Source organism: Coenobita brevimanus, chromosome 63, assembly GCF_032717465.1.
Source record: "Coenobita brevimanus isolate Jiangsu-jjx chromosome 63, ASM3271746v2, whole genome shotgun sequence".
Taxonomy (NCBI): Eukaryota; Metazoa; Arthropoda; class Malacostraca; order Decapoda; family Coenobitidae; genus Coenobita; species Coenobita brevimanus.
The window spans coordinates 27,022,645-27,041,339 of record NC_137016.1 but is presented as its reverse complement, the minus strand read 5'-3'; the positions used below and the strand labels follow the sequence as shown (position 1 = coordinate 27,041,339).

The window sequence follows — 18,695 nt, the reverse complement described above, 5'->3', positions numbered from 1 at the left end:
TGATTCAGGAATTTTTGGCCAAGCTCAACATCCCTCAGGTCTGGCAGGCTCCCTACTTACCAGACACATTCTGTGCGACTTTTGGTTATTCTCCAAGTTCAAAACTCCGCTGAAGAGTTCCCAGTTTGAGGTGAGAGAAGAGATCATGACGAATGCAACAAAGCAGTTGCAGGAGATACTGAAAACCAGCTTTGAAATGTTTCAGGCTCAGCAGGTTAGAGCCCAAGGTCAGATACTTTCTGAACAGACTCATACATACTAATACAAGACATGCTTGTTATACCGATGGTTGTGTTTGGGAAAACCCATCGTTGAGTTGGGGTATTGTTAATCGAGGACGTTATAACAGAAGGTACAGGGATGCATTGGAGAGCCTTAGGATCCCCCCCAGCCAAGTCCAAAACCCACCCAAATGAGTCCAAAAACAAGTTTCTAGTTCACCTAAACCCCCAAGTAGCCTTAAAACAAGCTAAACTAAGCCTAAAAGCAATTTATAACTCACCGAAACTCAAAATTAATATTTGAATGTCATCAAAAACAAGTGGAAAGAAATCAGACACAGTAAACTGTATCCAAAAGTGCTGACCCCACCTATGACTAAAACACATGAATCTAACTCTAAAAGCAGTTTGTAAGTCAACCTAAACACAAAAATTTAAGTCTAAATTATCAACAGACTCAGTTAAAAAAGAAACCATAGAAAAAAAAACATTGAATAATTGGGGACTGGCGTGGGGTGTGCCTGTGCATCATGTAGGGCAGTGTTCCATGTTGGTATAGGTAAGATGAAGTTGATCATGGTATGGTATTGAAGGAGTTAAGACTTCAGAATTAGCATGGTAACTACCTCCAGCACTACATTTGAAATATAACTACTAAAAGTAGCATTACTAATATGTGGTAGTACTGTACTGTAATATAGTAGCTCTTGGATAAAACAGACTAATTACAGTAATTTCTATTACTGTAGAATCACATCTGCTGTGATCCCCTGTTTATCTGTCATAATTTGACCTTTTGTCATAATTCAGCCAAGGCCCTGGTGGATAATGAAATTTTTCAGATTATGTTGTACTACCTTCCCCACCCCTCTACCGTGGGTGTAAACCCTATACAACCCTATATAGGTCCCCCTCATTATTGAAAGGGAATAGTGTTCCTAAGATGGCCGTCAATACACAAAACTCGTCAATAATGGTTTTCTGATGGCTGGCTTTACATATCCATTGTATAATTCTTATACATCTGTCCTCGTATACTATGTTAATGTGAATTTGATTATTAAAAATGCGATTCCTTTATCATCATCATCATCATCATCATCCAGACCTCCTTTCCCACCCTAGGGCAGTGTGAGGAGTAGCAATGTCCAGACAGCCCAAATTTGCCCAGTCCAATGGGCCATGCTTCCATCCATTCATCATTCAAGACCCCGGAATCCTGGCTTTCTCGGATATTCCAAAACATCCACCACATTCTGTAGCTTCACACAAATGTATCCGACATAGTCAATCCGGATGCTGCTAAGTTAAAAAGGGATGCCAAATCCCTGATCATGCACCTCTTCTCACAGCATTCATCCAGCCAGCTCAATCTCTTGTCAGTTCCCTAGCCTCACCGACTTCCAAACCTCTCTTCCTCACACACTCGTCTACCATATCTCCACCTTCTCCTTGGCCTGCCTCACCTCCTCCCTCCTTCAGATTCGCCCAGATATACCTTTTTCACCACTCTATTGTCATCCATTCTCTCCACATGGACCGTACCATCTCAGTACACTCTCTTCGTTTCTGGTGTTCACTGACTTCCTCACTCCACATCTTTCACGAATCACATTATTTCATATCCTATCCACCCTCTGTACTCCACGTACATTCCTCAGCAGTCCCATCTCCACAGCTCTTACTCTTGACTTTTCATTTTCATGCCACACCATAGTCTCACATCCATGTATTAAAAAGTTGGCACTAACACTGCGTCATGTAAGCCTCGTTCAGCTGCGACACTCAAACCTCTGTTTCTTATCAAGGCCTTCATTGCACCAGCTACTTTTCTTCCTTGTGTCACTCTACATTACAATTCTTTTGCACATTTTCTTCTCTTTTCTGTCACTGTACCTGGGTATTTGAATTCTCTCACCAATTCCAGGCTCTCTCCATTCAGTTTAACATCGCACTGGGAGTCACCTTCTCTCTCAACAACCATCACTTTACTCTTTTCTACATTTACTCTCAATGCATGATGCTTACAGACATCAGCAAAACTCTCCACAAGCCTACCAATTTCTTGTCTGGTATTTGCAGGTAGTACTGCATTATCAGCATACAACAAATTTGAGATATTCCATCCATCACCATTCATTACCAATGCCATCCCCCTCTCCATTACTCGTGTTTTTATTTCTCCCATCACCCCATCCATATATATATTGAGCAACCATGGGGACATCACACAACCTTGTCACATGCCCACACCGATTGTGAACCATTTACAGTACTTAAATGCCCATTAACCCTTACACATGCTTCACTACCATCATACAAACTCTTGACAGCACCCAGCAGCTTACCATCTACACTGTATATGCGCAAAACTTTCCACAATCCTTCCTTTATGCTATACATATTCCACCATAGGCCTGTCTCATCCATGTTGAATGCTTGTTCAGTTACTGGCAGTATGAATATTATTCATTAAAGTGAAAGTGAGATGTGCAGATGGAAATGAGCAGAGCCAAAAGCAGGCAGTTAGCTATGTAATTTACATAACTCAGAGGAGACAAACTGGCATGGCCTCTGTGGATTTAACATAAATATTTTATTATTCTTCACAGAAGGAGCTGCAGGCACTAAGAATATTTTGTTATTCATTAAAAGTGAGAGTTAGATACTTACATAGATATGCATAGAACCAAAAGGAGGCCACTGCCCACAGAAGTTATATAATGCAAAGTAACAGGCTGGCTCTGGCTGCATGCATATTTGTGTAAACATTTACATTCCACAGTAGGAGTTACAGGCATTAAGTGCTCATATGCAACTCATTTACCAGCCTTCATCAGATCACCTGATTATTTCCTGCTTCTTCTCAAGGGAGAGGTAGGAAGGCTCAATGACAAGCAAGAAAAAAAGCCATGCAAAAACCCATTTTTGGCAACAAAGGCCACAAACATCATGGCAAACTTAATGTGCTCCGACACTGGACAGCATGCTCTATGTGATCAAGGTAGAGTGCGTAGCGGCCATTATTTTGATAGACATCATCAGTGGTGCAAGGGTGACGGGGGTGTTGAAGGAGGTGGCAGGTGGTTTGAAAAGTTCAATTTCTGTGATACTGTTGGTTATTGCAGTGTAAAAAAATGGATATTGCTTTAATTTTGCCTGGTTTTTTGCTTTATCAGACAGTGGAATATGTCAAGTAATGAAGCATCGGACACTTGGGGGATCATGATAGTTTGCAGTACTGTAAAAGTACTGTAGAGTTGATCGGTTTGTACGCTGGAAAACAGAGATGATTGGTGGTGCTTGAATATTGTAGTAAACTTTTATCTGCAGTACAGTACAGTCATGACTCTCTTCACAGTAGGGTTGCCTCAGGTGAAGACTTATTACATAATGATATATTGTATAGTGAGGTCAGTATAACTTTAGTTCATTGGGGTTAGGGAGGGTCCCCTCAACTGCGAAACCTGGAATACTCCTCTCCAAAGAAACACTGCCACCCACCTAGTTTGTCCTTGGTTGGTCTGAGTCATCACCAAGGGTCCTCCCCCACCCCCTCGAGGCTGGGGGATAACTGGAGGGCATGGACGATCACTCCAGGTCCTCAGGAGGAGGTGAAAAGAGATGGAGAGAGCAAATGGTGAGGTCAAGGGAGAGTGATGCACTGAGGTCAATGAAAAGCAGTGTGCTGAGACTGATGGAGAGTGGAGCATTGAGGGTGAGGGAGAGCATGGTAGTGTGGCATACAGTTTTGCAAGGTGGCAATGAAGATGAGGCAGATGATGCAGGACATTGCATTTCCATACCACTCGTTGATGGCCTTGGCTCTTCCTCAGTGCTTCTGGTAGGGGAGGAGGAGGAGGAGGTGATGGTGGTCTGCTGTACTGCCTTTCCTTAGCTGCCAGGAACTCTCTGTATGCCTTCAGGTGTTGTTTGATGCCATATGGTTACTTGTAATTCCTCGCTGGTTCGGGTCCTTCTCCCAGATGAATGCAGTGTCGTTATCCATTATCAAAGGCAACCCCCTCAAGGTTTTTATATTAAGTCAAAGGTGCCTGTCCTTGCTGCCATCCTCACCATCTTCCTGAGCTGCTGCCACCCATTCTCTGAGCTCAGTGAGTTCCTTTGTGTACAGCTGCTCGATGTGGCTGTCCAGGACCTCTTGCACATCTTCCTCATCAACCACCAGATTTTTCGCCTCTTGCGAGAGGTCAAGGATGACTCAGTGGACGTTCTCGACTGCTGGGAACCCCATGAAGGAGTACACACACTCCAGCCACACTTTGCACCAGATGGCATTCGGTGTGCTTGGTGACCCTTCCATGCCACCATTATGTTGTCAATGGCATGGTTGATGTTGAACTTCCTCAAAAAGTGCCATATCACATTGCTTGTCCCAGAGTCACTCGGCCACACCATATTATGGGGTTACTTCAAGTGAAGACCCACTGCATAACAATTTATCATATACCAAGGTTAATATAATGGGTCTGAGGGGATAGGAAGGAGCCATTGACCACAAACCCTCAAAAACAAAAAGACTGCTACCTACGTGAAGTATGTCCTAGGCTGGCCCAAGTCATTACCAAGGGTCCCCACTGAGGCTAGGGGATAGCAGGGGGGCCTGGATGATCACTGCAGGTCCTCAGGAGATAAAGAGAGATGGGAAGAATGAAGCGGCAAGGCAGAGGGAGAGCAATGCAGTGAAGGTGATGGAGAGCGTAGTGGTGAGGGCAAGGGAGAAAATGGCAGTTGAGCATGACAGCGGGGCACTGAGGAGCTTACAGGTGAGCCATGCAGCTGTGAAGATGAGACAGATGTGAAACTTTAATTAATAAGCACATTGTTAAACATCTTGAATCCAGCAACTTAATTAGTGATAGACAATATGGTTTTCGCCACAAAAGATCCACCATTGACATACTCAGTCTCTTAACTCATACCATCTATCAATTAATTGATCTTTTTGGAGAAACTCATGCAGTAGCTCTTGATGTCTCTAAAGCTTTCGACAGAGTATGGCACCGTTCCCTGCTGTCCAAACTCCCTTGCTATGGACTAACATCTTTTGTTCCTTTGATTTCTTCATATCTTACTGATAGGAAAATAAGAGTAAAAGTAGATGATGTATATTCCAATTTCCACTCAGTTAATGTCGGCGTGCCGCAGGGGTCAGTTCTGGCGCCAACCCTATTTCTGGTTCACATTAATGATCTCTTATCTGTCACCCACAATCCCATTCACTCATATGCAGATGACTCAACACTACATAGTTCATTCACACTCAGACATCCATTTACAAAGTCTAATATCTCTACCTCTCAACTCAGTACAGCCATCTCCATAAATCAAGATCTATCTACAATCAGTGAATGGGAACAAAACAATCTTGTCTCTTTTAATGCTAGTAAAACTAAATACAGTTTACTAATAGACAGATATTGCCAGATTCGTACATTACCTTCTGTGCTACTAATATTCCCATCTCCAAAAGTATTGAAATTCTTGGCGTCTCACTTAACAGTGCCCTCAGCTGGACCTCTCATGTCAGATCACTTGCCAAAACCACCTCAAAGAAACTTGGATTATTGTACAGAGTCTGTAACTTCTTCGCCAATGAGCAGTTGGCTATAGTTTATAAGAGTCATGTGCGCTCTCAGCTTGAATATTGCTCACCTTTGTGGAATGGTTGTGGAGAAGTTGCATTAAGACAACTAGACAAAATTCAGAACAAAGCTGTTAGAATCATTAACAACCCTGCCATTGCATATAAACTACCTCCCCTGCAAGTAAGAAGGAATGTTGCCTCCCTTGCATTATTTTACAGAAATTTTTTTGGCAAATGCTCAGACGAAGTTGTGTCCATGGTGCCACCTCTCCATGCCTTCCCTCGTGCTACACGGGCATCTGGTAGCCCTCATGACTGGAATGTCACTCAGCCATATTGCAGAACTTCTGCCTATCAGAATTCTCTCATTCCCTGAACTGCATCTCTCTGGAACTCACTCCCCCAGAGTTGTTTCCCTCCAGATTTCAACCCACAACTGTTCAAGTCTAACTGTTACAGATATTTTATGAACAGAGGACACCAGTAATCTGGTGTATGGATTATTTTTTTGTTACTCACTTGTTTTTTCTTCCTCCGTTCTGTTATTTATAAAAAAAAAAAAAAAAAAAAAAAAAGCCAAATGAGGCAGGACATAGATTTTGCACCCCACTCATTAATGGCCTTGGCTCTTCCTTGGTGCTGGTAGCAAAGGGGAAGGAGGTGATGATAGTCTGACATGCGACCTTTTTTTTTTTTTTTTTTTTTTTAATGCGAGGAAGAAGGAACCAAAGGCCATGAGCCCGCAGTAACAGTTCCCTCCAAGAGAAAAACAAAATACAATATAGAGCCAAATTCAAGATCCGATCATTTTGAGATGCCTGGACATACTGCGTTTGAAAGACTGGAGATCATAGGCAGCAGGAAATACAGACAGAGGGAGGCAGTTCCAGAGCTGACCTGTTGCATAAATGAAAGACTGGGAGTAACGGTTAACTCTTGCATTAGAGAGTTGGACAGAAAAAGGATGAGAGTTTGCTGCCAGACGGGTGCTACGCGCCCGTCGTAGAGGTGGAGGAATGCAAGCAGAGAGTTCAGAGGAGCAGTGACCATTAAAGTAGCGATAGAAAAGAGATAAAGATGCAACAGTGCGGCGAAGAGACAGAGGTTGAAGGGAGTCAGTAAGAGGAGGAGAGTTAATGAGACGAAAAGCCTTTGACTCCACCCTATTGAGAAGAGCTGTATGTGGGGAGCCTCCCCACTCATGAGAGTTGTACTCCACACAGGGGCGGATAAAACCCCTGTATAGAGTCAACAATTGTGCAGGGGTGAAGAAAGTGCGGAGTCGACTTAGCACACCCAATCTCTTGGAAGCAGATTTTACAAGAGATGTAATATGATATTTCCAAGATAAGTCCCGAGTAAATGAAACCCTAAGCATGTTCAAGGATGATGCAAGATTAAGCTGAATATTATTAAACATTAGTGGGTATACCTGTGGAAGATTTTGTCGGGTTGATAGATGTAAGAACTGAGTCTTAGATGCATTAAAGACAACCATATTATTTTTACCCCAGTCAGAGATACGAGCCAAATCAGACATTAGGTGTGCCACGGCCTCATCCCTTGCTTGTTGAAGTAACTGTTGAGATGGGCGTTGCGGGAACCGAATGGAAAGGTGAAGGGTGGAGTCGTCAGCGTATGAGTGGATAGGGTTAGATGTACAGCTTAGAAGATCATTGATGAATAAAAGGAAGAGAGTTGGTGATAGGACAGAGCCCTGAGGAACACCACTGTTGATAGATCTAGGAGAAGAATGATGGCCGTCTACAACAGCGGCTATAGAACGACCAGAAAGGAAGCTAGCGATGAAGGCACAGATAGAAGGATAGAAACCGTAAGAGGGCAGTTTGGAAATTTAAGATTTATGCCAGACTCGATCGAAAGCCTTTGAGATGTCAAGTGCAATGGCAAAGCTTTCGCCAAAGTCCCGAAAGGAGGATGACCAGGAGTCTGAAAGGTAGGTGAGAAGATCGCCAGTGGAGCGTCCCTGACGGAACCCATACTGACGATCGGAAAGAAAGTTGTGATAGGAAAGATGCCTTAAAATTTTTCTATTAAGAATTGACTCGAAAACTTTTGAAATACAGGACGTTAAAGCAATTGGACGATAGTTCGAGGGTTGGGAGTGGTCACCCTTCTTTGGGACTGGCTGAATGAGAGCAAACTTCCAGCAAGAAGGAAAGGTACAAGTTGACAGACAAAGGCGAAAGAGTTTGCCTAGGCAGGGTGTAAGCACAGAAGCACAGTTCTTGAGAACAACAGGAGGGACCCCATCAGGCCCATATGCCTTGTTAGTACTGAGGCCAGTGATGGCAGAAAATACATCAACTGAAGAAATTTTAATGTCAGCCATGAGGAAGTCAAAGGAGGGAAGTGATGGGGGAACAGCACCGGAATCGTCTAAGGTAGAATTGGAGGAGAAAGTCTGTGCGAAGAGATCTTCTTTATCAGTAGAAGAAATAGCTACAGAACCATCAGAGTAGAAAAGAGGAGGGAAGGATGATGAGGTAAAGTTGTTAGAAAGATTTTTGGCAAGATGCCAGAAGGAACGGGAAGAATTCATGTCGGAGAGTTGAGAGCATTTAGTATGGATGAAATTATTTTTAGTAGAGCGAAGAACAGACTTAGCACGATTCCGGGCAGAAACGTAAAGATGGTGTGATTCAGGGGTGGGTTGGCTCCGGTACCTTTTGTAGGCCCTCTCCTTGTTGCGGACAGCATTAGAACAAGCGTGATTAAACCAAGGCTTTCTTGCATTAGTCAAAGGATATGAGAAAGGAATGTATGCTTCCATGCCCGAGAGAATAACCTCCGTAATGCGCAAGGCACACTCAGATGGCTCACGGCCATGGAAGCAATAATCATTCCAGGGAAAATCAAAGAAGTACTGCCTGAGGGCCTCCCAGTCCGCAGCTCTAAAATGCCACAGACGACGTTTCACTGGAGGGTCCACAGGCCGTACCGGAGTGATAGGACAGGTTAAGGTAATAAGGAGCTGCCAGGAGCTCCTTGTATGGCCTCAAGTGTTGCTCTATGCTGTATGTCACCATGTCACTCCTTGTTCAGTTTGAATTCTTTTCCTGGGTGTATGAAATTGCCTCATCCATTTTTGCTAGGAACCTCAAGATCTTGATGTCCAGATCGTGAAGGGACTCGTCCTCGCCATGTTCCTGTGCCTCCACCATCTGTTTCCTTAGCTGATTGAGCTCCTCTGTTGAGAGTTGCTCAGTGTGGCTGTCCAGGAGAACTTTTTGCATATCTGCTTTATCAACCTCCTCAAGCCTCGCCTTATGTGAGAGGTCGAGGATTTCATGCTGGATGTTCTACACCGTTGTGAACTTCATGAAGGAGTGTACACACACTGGCCATAATTTTCTCCAGATGGCATTCAGTGTGATGTTGATGGTGTTCTTGATGTCATATTTTTTCCAGAAACACCACACATCAGACTCCCCAAGTCACTCGCCGTCACCATTCACTCCATGGTGCGGGGAGGTAGTGAGCCTTAAAAGTGGTGATGACACCTTGTTCCGTGGGCTGGAGTATTGATGTGTTGGGGGACAGATACGCCACCTTGATACAGTACTGCCCAGTCCTTCATGCAGTCAGGGTGGCTCAGGGAGCTGTCCACCATGAGAAAGAAATGGTTTGTTGTAATGCTTATGTTGGCATAGTCACACAGGTGTGGGACTGGTAACCTGCTTTGTATGACTGACAGTGTGTGAAGGTCAGTCAGGCCCAGGTTCTTCATATACTCTGCCAGTGCCTGGGGGTTCTTCCAATGATACGCAAAGAGAGGTTTGAGTTTAACGTCCCCCTCGCATTTGCACTAAGGAGGATGATAAGGTGGTCCTTGACTTCTTGAACCATGACACACATTATTTTTCCTTGCATATGTAGGTCTTACAGGAGATATGTTACCAAAACAGGCCCGTCTCATCGAAATTCAGGACCTGTTTTGGAGAATATCCCACTTCCTCTATGATAGCCATCTGCTGTGCAAAGAAGGCCTCAGACTCCACATGGTCAGCACTAGTAGTCTCCCCACGCATAGTCACATATCTAGGGCCAGTACGAGTCTTAAACTGCAGAAACCAACCCATGCTGGCCTTCAATGCCTCCTTGGCCTCCAGTCCTTTATTGTCCCTGAGGACCTTCCACAGATTGAGAGTTTCGGTAAAAATAAAATGAAGATGCAGGGGCTACTTCGCTTGGTTAAGTTTATTAACCCACAGCACTAGGAGATGTCCAGTCTCCTCCATAATGGGTTCCCTGGTCCTTGTCAGGTGCTTATCATTCAGAGTAGACACATTCTGTGATGCCTCTAGAACAGCATCATACTTTTATTTATTAATTTTTTTTACAGTATAGACTGTGGACTGAAGCAGCTTTAGGTTGTCGGCAATCTTGCTGACCCCCAGCCCTTCCTTATGGTGCCTAACAATGTCCAGTTTCACATCAAGGGCAAGACTACTTCTGATCCTTTTTGCTATGCCCTCAGTAGCATCAGTTGCACTACGCTTTCCATAGGAGGTGGCACCAGACATGATTTCCAAGTTGAGTAAATTTATGATGCTGGGTGGTAACTATATAACCAACCAATATGCTTTCCCTACGTGTCAGCAAGTGGTTTGGTGGAGGGTTAGTGATCTTCTCCTTAAAACAATTAACTCAAAGACAAATTACCACCCCTTACAGGATTATAATGTCTGGCTGTAGATAGATAGAATTGTAGATCTCACAAAAAAGTAATCTCTCCCCTTATAATCACACACTGCAGTATTCATTACACACTTTCACTTCTACTTGATTTTGATGGTGTTTTGATGGCCTTGCACACATGATATGATTAGGTAACTCAGGCAACGCTCACAGGTGCAGGACACATGAGTGAGTGGACTTGTGAGGTGGGATCTTAAGGGGTGGTGTGAAGGAAGCCACATCCACAGAGGTCTGAGATGAGGGTTTTGCACATGTAAACATTGAGCATCCATCTTGGGTCAAATGTCTGACTGTCAGCATGCATGCTTTATCACATCTGCACAGGATTGTCATAAGCATTCATCTCAGTTATTTTATAAGTGAATACCGATATCATTATCGCGATACTGGGTATAACTTTAGTTCATCATTCTATCAATGTATTGTATACCAAACAAACATATAATGAGACCTGACTGTACTGCATTGGTTTTTGAGGTGGTGACAAATCAGTGGTTTCTTGGTCTTTGCTGTTGCTTCTGTTGTTGGTGGTGTCCTGGCTGTATAGTTTTTCTTGTTACTTCTGACCAGCAAGGTTATCCAGTGTCATCTCATTCAAGTGGCACTGCATCCTTTTTCTGAGCTAAAGTGAGAAAAACTCTTACCTGAAGAGTTTCACAGCACCAACTCAAACTTACCGTAAAAGATGCAACTCTAATGAATTAGCAGTCAAGCTTTAGCATGCTGATAATAAGGGATAAATAGGCGAGTAAGGCCTGAGATTATAGGAGAAAGGAAGAAACCAGAGAGGTTGGTGATGCTGGATATAATGAGTCAGCCACACCATGCAGAAAGTGGAATTTTGAAATGTCACCCCAACCTTCTGTGCCAGTTTTAAAATACATAAATGGTGTACTTGACTGTACATCACAAATTTTGGTCACGGTTACATTTGCCATGCAGAATGTGACCATGTAAGCCAAGGACATGTAAAATTTGGGAGCATTGTAGTTGCATTGTTTTGGACAGCAGACATCAGTATTTCTACAGTTCAAACAACATATGCTTTTCAAGATGAGAAACCTTGTGGAACTTATGGGCATTGATCATCTGGTCAGTGCAAATACTTTGAAATAGTATTAGCAGCAGTTTAGCAGCTTGAGTGAAGTCATATTTGATGCGGATATGTAATATTTGTCATCCACTATGAATGGACTGTACAGTAAGTTATTATAAACCCCTAATTCATGATACAGTCCTATACATAACTTGTTTCTTCAAGCTTTTGATTATACTGTACAACTTATTTAATGCAAAATTCAAGATATTTTATAGCAATGGCACTTTGTTGACTCTGTATCTCATTGATTTCATCCTGTATATTTAAAAGTTGAATATAAGTGTATCAAAATTTCAAGATTAATATTGATTTGAATATTATTAGACTGAAACTTAATGTGGGGATACTTCTAGGTAGTGTACTGCACCACAACACCTCATTACAGTACAGTACTCTTTCCTTAATAGCTACTCAGTGTATTTTATTTTGTTCTGTAATTTTTGTAAAACAAGCCAGTCTTGAATGTTATTTTCAATTAAGTTTCTATCTTTAGTACTGCACTGTACGTGTATAGATTATATATAATTTTTCAGGATATTTTTTTCCCCTTCAGATAAGACAATTTAAATGCTACACATTTAGCCTTGTTACTGCAGTACAGTACAGTATTCTTGATCATGCTGCTCTTAACTACATCACACACACATCTGTCATGGAAGGACATGTACAGTATGTGGGTTATGCAATTAATGATGTACAAATTGTCACTGCACTTCATTCAGAACTGAATGCTGTTGCTTGGAGTATTACTAATTTTGATATTATCATTAAGGTATCATTTACATAACATATATTGTTATTAATACTTTTACAGTATAGTATTGTGTTAGTATATATTAACATATACATTTCTGATGCTTATTATGTAGGCCTGTTAAAATCTGTGTAGCGTGTTAACTGCCATATATTCATGGATATAATAAATTTGTTTTGTATGTTTCCAAAGAAGAAGATCTTTTAACTTTTGTCTTGCTATAAATCATAACTTCTTTGTCCAGCTGAATGCAAAAGTCCCCCTAACAGTGTGTAGCAGCCTGTGGTGACCTTAGTTAGAGATACACTCATGCTGTGTGGACATGTACTGTATGATCAACTTAGCTTTATATAAATTGGCATTCTTATACACATACTCCTAGGTGTAGTGCTTTCTTTCTTAATTTTCAAAGTTGTTTATATTTATCAGGTATGGTGGAATCATGAATTCCATCCATCACCATGCATCAAGAACTCTTTCCATCTCCATAACTTATATTTTGACCTATTAAAAGGACAGGGGGGGGGGACTGAAAAAAATCTGGTTCCAGAGAGCATTTAAAGATTAAACTATTACCTTGAGAGTTATGATACAGAGACTTGGTAAAATGTTTTTCTATCTATCTATTGCCAGACACCATAATCCCTTAAGGGGTGGCCATTTGACTTTGAGTTATTTGTTTTAAGGGGAGGGGCACTAACCCTCCACCAACCCACGTGTTCACACGTAGGGAGCACGTATGGTTTGGTTATATGGTTACCACCCAGCGTTGTAAATGGTTTCTTGGCTTACAGGAAACCATTTGGCTTGTCACTCAATGTAAAGCCACCTGTAAAGGAAAGAAAAGCAATAAGAAGTGAAAGGAAAGATGCGAGAAATAGGAAGAGAGGAGGGGAGGCACAGAAAAAGAATGATAAAGGCTAAGAAAGAAGTAGGCAGTGGTATGAGTACCTTTTGCAGTGCAGTATACATGTCCAGCTATAAACTAATTCGGCAATTTGGTCTCCACTAAGATACTCAAATTATAGAAATAACAGAACTAATGGGGAAAAAGAAATTTGGTCTCAATTGCCCCCAGTGTCACCCCCTACTGACCCCCAGAAGCCTGTCCTAAGCATTCGCAAATTGGCCTTCAACATGCCAAGCATACATAAGGAAGCCTAACAGCACATCAGTAAATACTGTATACAGTATTTATGAACACACTTTGGGTACTTGAAATGTTATGGTAGATGGACTATTGTGAGGGAGGAGGAGGTGTACAGTGGTCCATTAGGCAGTCACTTGTCGTGTGCAGTAGTTGTGCAATGGTTGAAAATACCATAGTTAGTCATTTTGGGGCCCACATCTTGCAGTATGTGCATTCTACTTTTGCTAGCAAACTTCTCAGACCTGACCAACAGCTCCTCGTGTTATATGTGAATCACTTAGTGGAAGCTGTTATATGTGAATCACTTAATGGAAGCATGCACTATAGATGAACATTCTATATTGAGTATGGTAATTTTATGGATATTTTTCTGTGATATTTTACTTTCACATGAAAACTGATAAGAGTATGAATTATTTTAATTAAGGAAATATGAGGCACTACTCAGCTAAGATAGAAAAAAAAAAAAAAATCACCCATCATTAAACTGACAAGAATACATGGATAACCAGCAGCTATAACTAAATATGTAAAGAAAATATTTACTGTACAGTACTGTGATCAGTAGCAAGAGTGTATCTCACATTGAAAGAAAACTGAGGTGTGACTGGTGCATTTGGGGACAGGAATGGTTTACAGCTGTGTTTTGCTTCACCTTCAGTTGTGTTGATCAAGCTCTTGTGTGGGGCATCAGAGACTAGTCAGTCACCTTCAGGTACCTTACGTGAGTGACTTCCTCTCCACCTGTCTGTCTGTGGTGCTTGTGCATGCTGTCTACCCTCATGTCAGTGCTGCCTCTTGCCTTGTACTCTTACTGATACTTAAGGAAACAGTGTATTGTGTCAGTGGTATTTTGTGTTCAGTTATGTGAGTGAGATATTGATGATGGTAATATGGTGTTAAAGAGTTCCCAAACTAAGTATTATAATCTTCATTGTTGTACAGTATACATATAAGCATGCTGTCCTGGAGTAAACATTAATATTACTCACTTCTGTTTTTAGTTTATGCAGTACATTACTGTACTGTTATGTATATTTTATCCTAAATTATAATGGATTTCAGTGCAGTGGACACAATTGCAGTACAGTAATGCATTAAGAGAATTATAATGCCTGCATAAGTTTTTATTAGTAGTAAAGTGGCACTTCATTAACTAGGACTAATTCAGCTGATTATTACTAGGGCAGATGTTCTTGAGATACTCTTAGACTAGAAATACCCATCTCATAGACTTATCAAGTAAATCCTAATACTGTATGTACTATACTGTACTTTAAACACTCTAAGTAATTTTAGTATTCCAGTAATTAATGTGTTACTATACTGCTGATCATTTCAGCTTGCCTCAGGTTAGGTAATTGTTATATATCAAAGATTTTTGTGTAGTTATGATTTTTGATGGATATGGAGTAGTGAGTTAACCAAGTGCTACCAAAAGGTTTTGTTTTTTAATTATTTTAATGACTTGCATATTGCAAAAGAGTTAACTGATAGATATGTACAATACCAATACAGTATGCCCACCAACAATACAAGTTCTGTAACTGTATCTGGTGTTGAACAGCTTTCTTCAGATCCACGTGTTCAAAATCCAATTTTCCTATGAATGGCCTAATAGATTCTTATTGCTCTCGGTTTAACTTTTTGTCCAAAAATTTATTATATGCTTGTACCATATAAAGTTATTGTTGGGTTACTGAATTGTTCACAGTATAGCTTAGTACATACCATACAGTTGAAAAAAGTGAATGCTGGTTATAATAAGCAAGCAAATACAATATTAATTGGGCTGTGTAGTAACTTTGGATGTGTTTGATCTTATTCCAGAGCCACTTTCAGGGGAATGATGGAAATGGAAATAAAAATGTACATTACAGTGTATTACTTAAATGACCAATACTCTACATCATTCATTTGAATCAGACAAAATGATGACATGCTTCATTTTAAGGAACCTACTGGTACTGCACCTTCTTAAGCTGATGTTGGCCATGGTAGAGCTGACAGGTTTTATTCGGGATGGCAGCTTAAGAAATGCTAGAACGAGCTAGTTGATTAATATTGAATAATGGGGACGTGATGGCTCAGTGGTAGAGCACCTGACTTGAGACCAAAGTCATGAGTTCATGCCGCGCCCAGGTAAGCTGCCCTGCCAGGAGAGGTAACTTTCTCCTGTCACCTAGCTGGTTGTATCAGCCCCGGCTCAGTAGGTTTAGAGCATGCTGACCGAAGGGTTGGAGGTATGAGTCCACGCAAGGGTCATTGGTACATATCAGGAAGGGCATCCAGTTATAAAGTGCTACACGCTCCAAAACCAAAAGTCCACTCCCCAGGGGCAGTGCCTTAGCCCTTATCGAAAACAGGGCTTAAAAAAAAGCAAAAAAATCCACAAAAGTCCCAGTCATCCATAGTAATGTATTATGTGAGAAATGCGAATTTTGTCTTCATTCCCCTCTTTCCGTAGTCCTTTCTAGTTTTAAAGAGGCTAGGGCCATAATGAAGTTTTGCTCCTATTTCATACATATATTGAACTCTGGATCACCACTTAGGATCAGCCTGTAGTGTATATAGTACAAATGAAAGAGAAAAAAAATTAACACCTAGCTCAAGTGCTTTGAACATTCTGAGTAAAAGTCTGTTGAGAATCTCAAGGTTCTTGCTGTGCTCTTACCAACCCAGGCATGCTGATGGCAGGGTGATGTTCAAGCACCCAACTGCATTCTTGAAGGTAACATTGTTGCTGGGCCTGCTGTACTTGAATGATAATGCTTGTTTACTAACACTTAAGCTTTCTTACAATGCACTAATTCATGCACCATTCATACACATTTCTTATTTGACAGTGATATTCAGAAATGATTAACTGTAAGTTTAATGGAAAGAAAACTAACATTTTAATATGCTAAACTAACCAGAAGAAATACTTTAACTAGATAATTACCATCTGTGCTTTGTAGGTAAATACTGAGAGAAAATATGATGTTTTATTACACATCAAATATGTGCAGAACAGTTGTATACAGTATAGTGTTAGTGTATGATGCAGTTTAGTAAAAATGCTGGAAGTAGATAGTTAACTGTTTGGTAATTCCTGTTGCAGTCATAATTATAAGGGAGATTTCAGTTCCCTTAATTCATTTTGTGTTATTATGCAGTAGCTATATACTGTGTTTAATAAATTAAAACATCTCTTTGTTTAATGGCCTTTTACTATTAGAAACAAACTGTATTAATTGGTACTAAGAGATCAAATAATATGTGAAAATGGAAAGAGTTTGAATATTATGCACATCCATCACAGAAAATGAAATTATTTGTACTATATAAAATTATATAGCATATGAAAATCAAGAGTTCATGGTGCTATGCTTGTCAAATCGTCATGTAATGAAATTAATTGAAGTGTATATTTCAGGGTTCCTATACCCCTGGTACGGAGGTGGTGGCACGTTATGATTTTTCTGGCACCTCGACTGAAGACCTGCCATTTGTCAAGATGGAGAGATTAACTATAGTCCGCCCCACTAATGACCCCAACTGGGTGAAAGCCAGAAATAGGGAAGGGGTGGAAGGAATGATACCCACCTCCTATGTCAATGTGATGGAGTGCAGAAAGGAGGTTAAACTAAATACCATGGCGTAAGTTGAGCATTTAAGTAAACTAGAAATTGTAAGCAGTAGATTACAAGCCTTTTCAAAGAATAGAGGGTCTGAGCAACTGAAAGCATATATTCTCATCATTTTCTAGCATTAAATAATTGATGTTGTCTAATGTTTACTGGTAAGTTCCATGAATACCTTATATTGTTGGCTGTAAGTTCAGCAGTTGTACTGCAAAACCAAAAATAATTTGTTGTCTTTTCAGCTGGTTCCACGGTAAAATTAGTAGGGATGAAGCAGAGAACCTCTTGACGCCGCCTGAGGATGGTCTGTTCCTAGTGCGAGAATCCACAAACTTTCCAGGCGACTACACCCTTTGTGTTTGTTATGAGGGCAAAGTAAGCATAAACTAATGGATTTAATTAGTTTCAGATAACAATAAATACTCTGACCACAGATGTGTGTTCAAACAAAGTGAGTTGGAAATTGTATACACTAGGACTTCTGCACTGACAAGAGTGTGGTGAGTGACAGCATAGTCACTGCAGTAGCAGAAATGAAAGTTAATAATATAAGGGGGGACAGGGAATAGTGTGAACAGGCTGTCAGGGTTTTCTGTCTTTTACCTATTTGGACATGTGGAGAGGATGGAGAATGAAAGACTGACTAAGAGGGTGTATGTAGGTGAGGTGGAGGGAGGGAGAGGGAGGGGTAGACCGAGGATGAGGTGGAGGGATGGAGTTGAGAGGTATATGAGGGAGGGGGGGGTGAGTTGGGGGGAGGGGAGTCAAATGGTGGGTGACAGAGTGACTTGGAGGCGTTTTGTCTGCAGCCACCCTTTGTGGGATTAGGGCGTCGGGCTATAGATAGATAGATAGATAGACCTATTTCCACCCCCCTGACAAAGTTGCAGTTACCATACCAGTATTGTTTGATAAAGAATAGCTACTGATAATGGTAATTATCAGTAAATCAGTTAATAATATCCATAAAGGGCACTAAACATACAGGGAAAGCATTTACTGAACTTTGTTGTGTACTGTACAGTACAATAGATCTTTTGGCTGTGCAAATATTTATTCATGGACAGTCATTGTATTCATTCCTATGTTTACTTCCCAACAAGAAGATTATTGCAAATATCAGTGTCAGGAATACTATACCGAACTTACAAGGCTTAAGAACAAGTACAGTAAAAGTCCTCCAATCCGATCACCAATAATACGAATATCCCAATACACCTCTCCCCCACTATTCGACTGGAATGCATTCCCTAAAAAGTGGTGGAATAATGAACTGGTTGAATAACGAACCTATTTTTCCCATAAGATTGTTAAGAAATAGGGGGGTTAGGTTCCTGACCACCTTCATTATTCCAAAAATATTCAGTCAAGAGGAAAAAATACCGGTAAATATGAACGAAAGTGACACAGGGATTTGAGCTGTTTTCTTATAGAGCTACATTCTCAAAGAAAATGTTTTCAGTATTACATACAGTATATCTTAGATGATTGACATTTGATTTTCGATCAGAAAGA

The 18,695-nt window shown here is 41.0% G+C and overlaps 1 protein-coding gene across 1 annotated transcript in view; it reads left to right on the top strand.

The window, feature by feature from the left end:
• Positions 1–18,695, top strand: part of LOC145404401 (tyrosine-protein kinase CSK-like) — a 402,657-nt gene that overhangs the window by 343,242 nt on the left and 40,720 nt on the right. The window contains exons 3-5 of the mRNA XM_080275917.1: positions 14,216–14,278; positions 16,973–17,196; positions 17,423–17,555. Of these exons, the coding sequence (XP_080132043.1) occupies positions 17,054–17,196; positions 17,423–17,555 (276 nt within the window). The 5' untranslated portion in view covers positions 14,216–14,278; positions 16,973–17,053. The remainder of the gene's footprint in view (positions 1–14,215; positions 14,279–16,972; positions 17,197–17,422; positions 17,556–18,695) is intronic.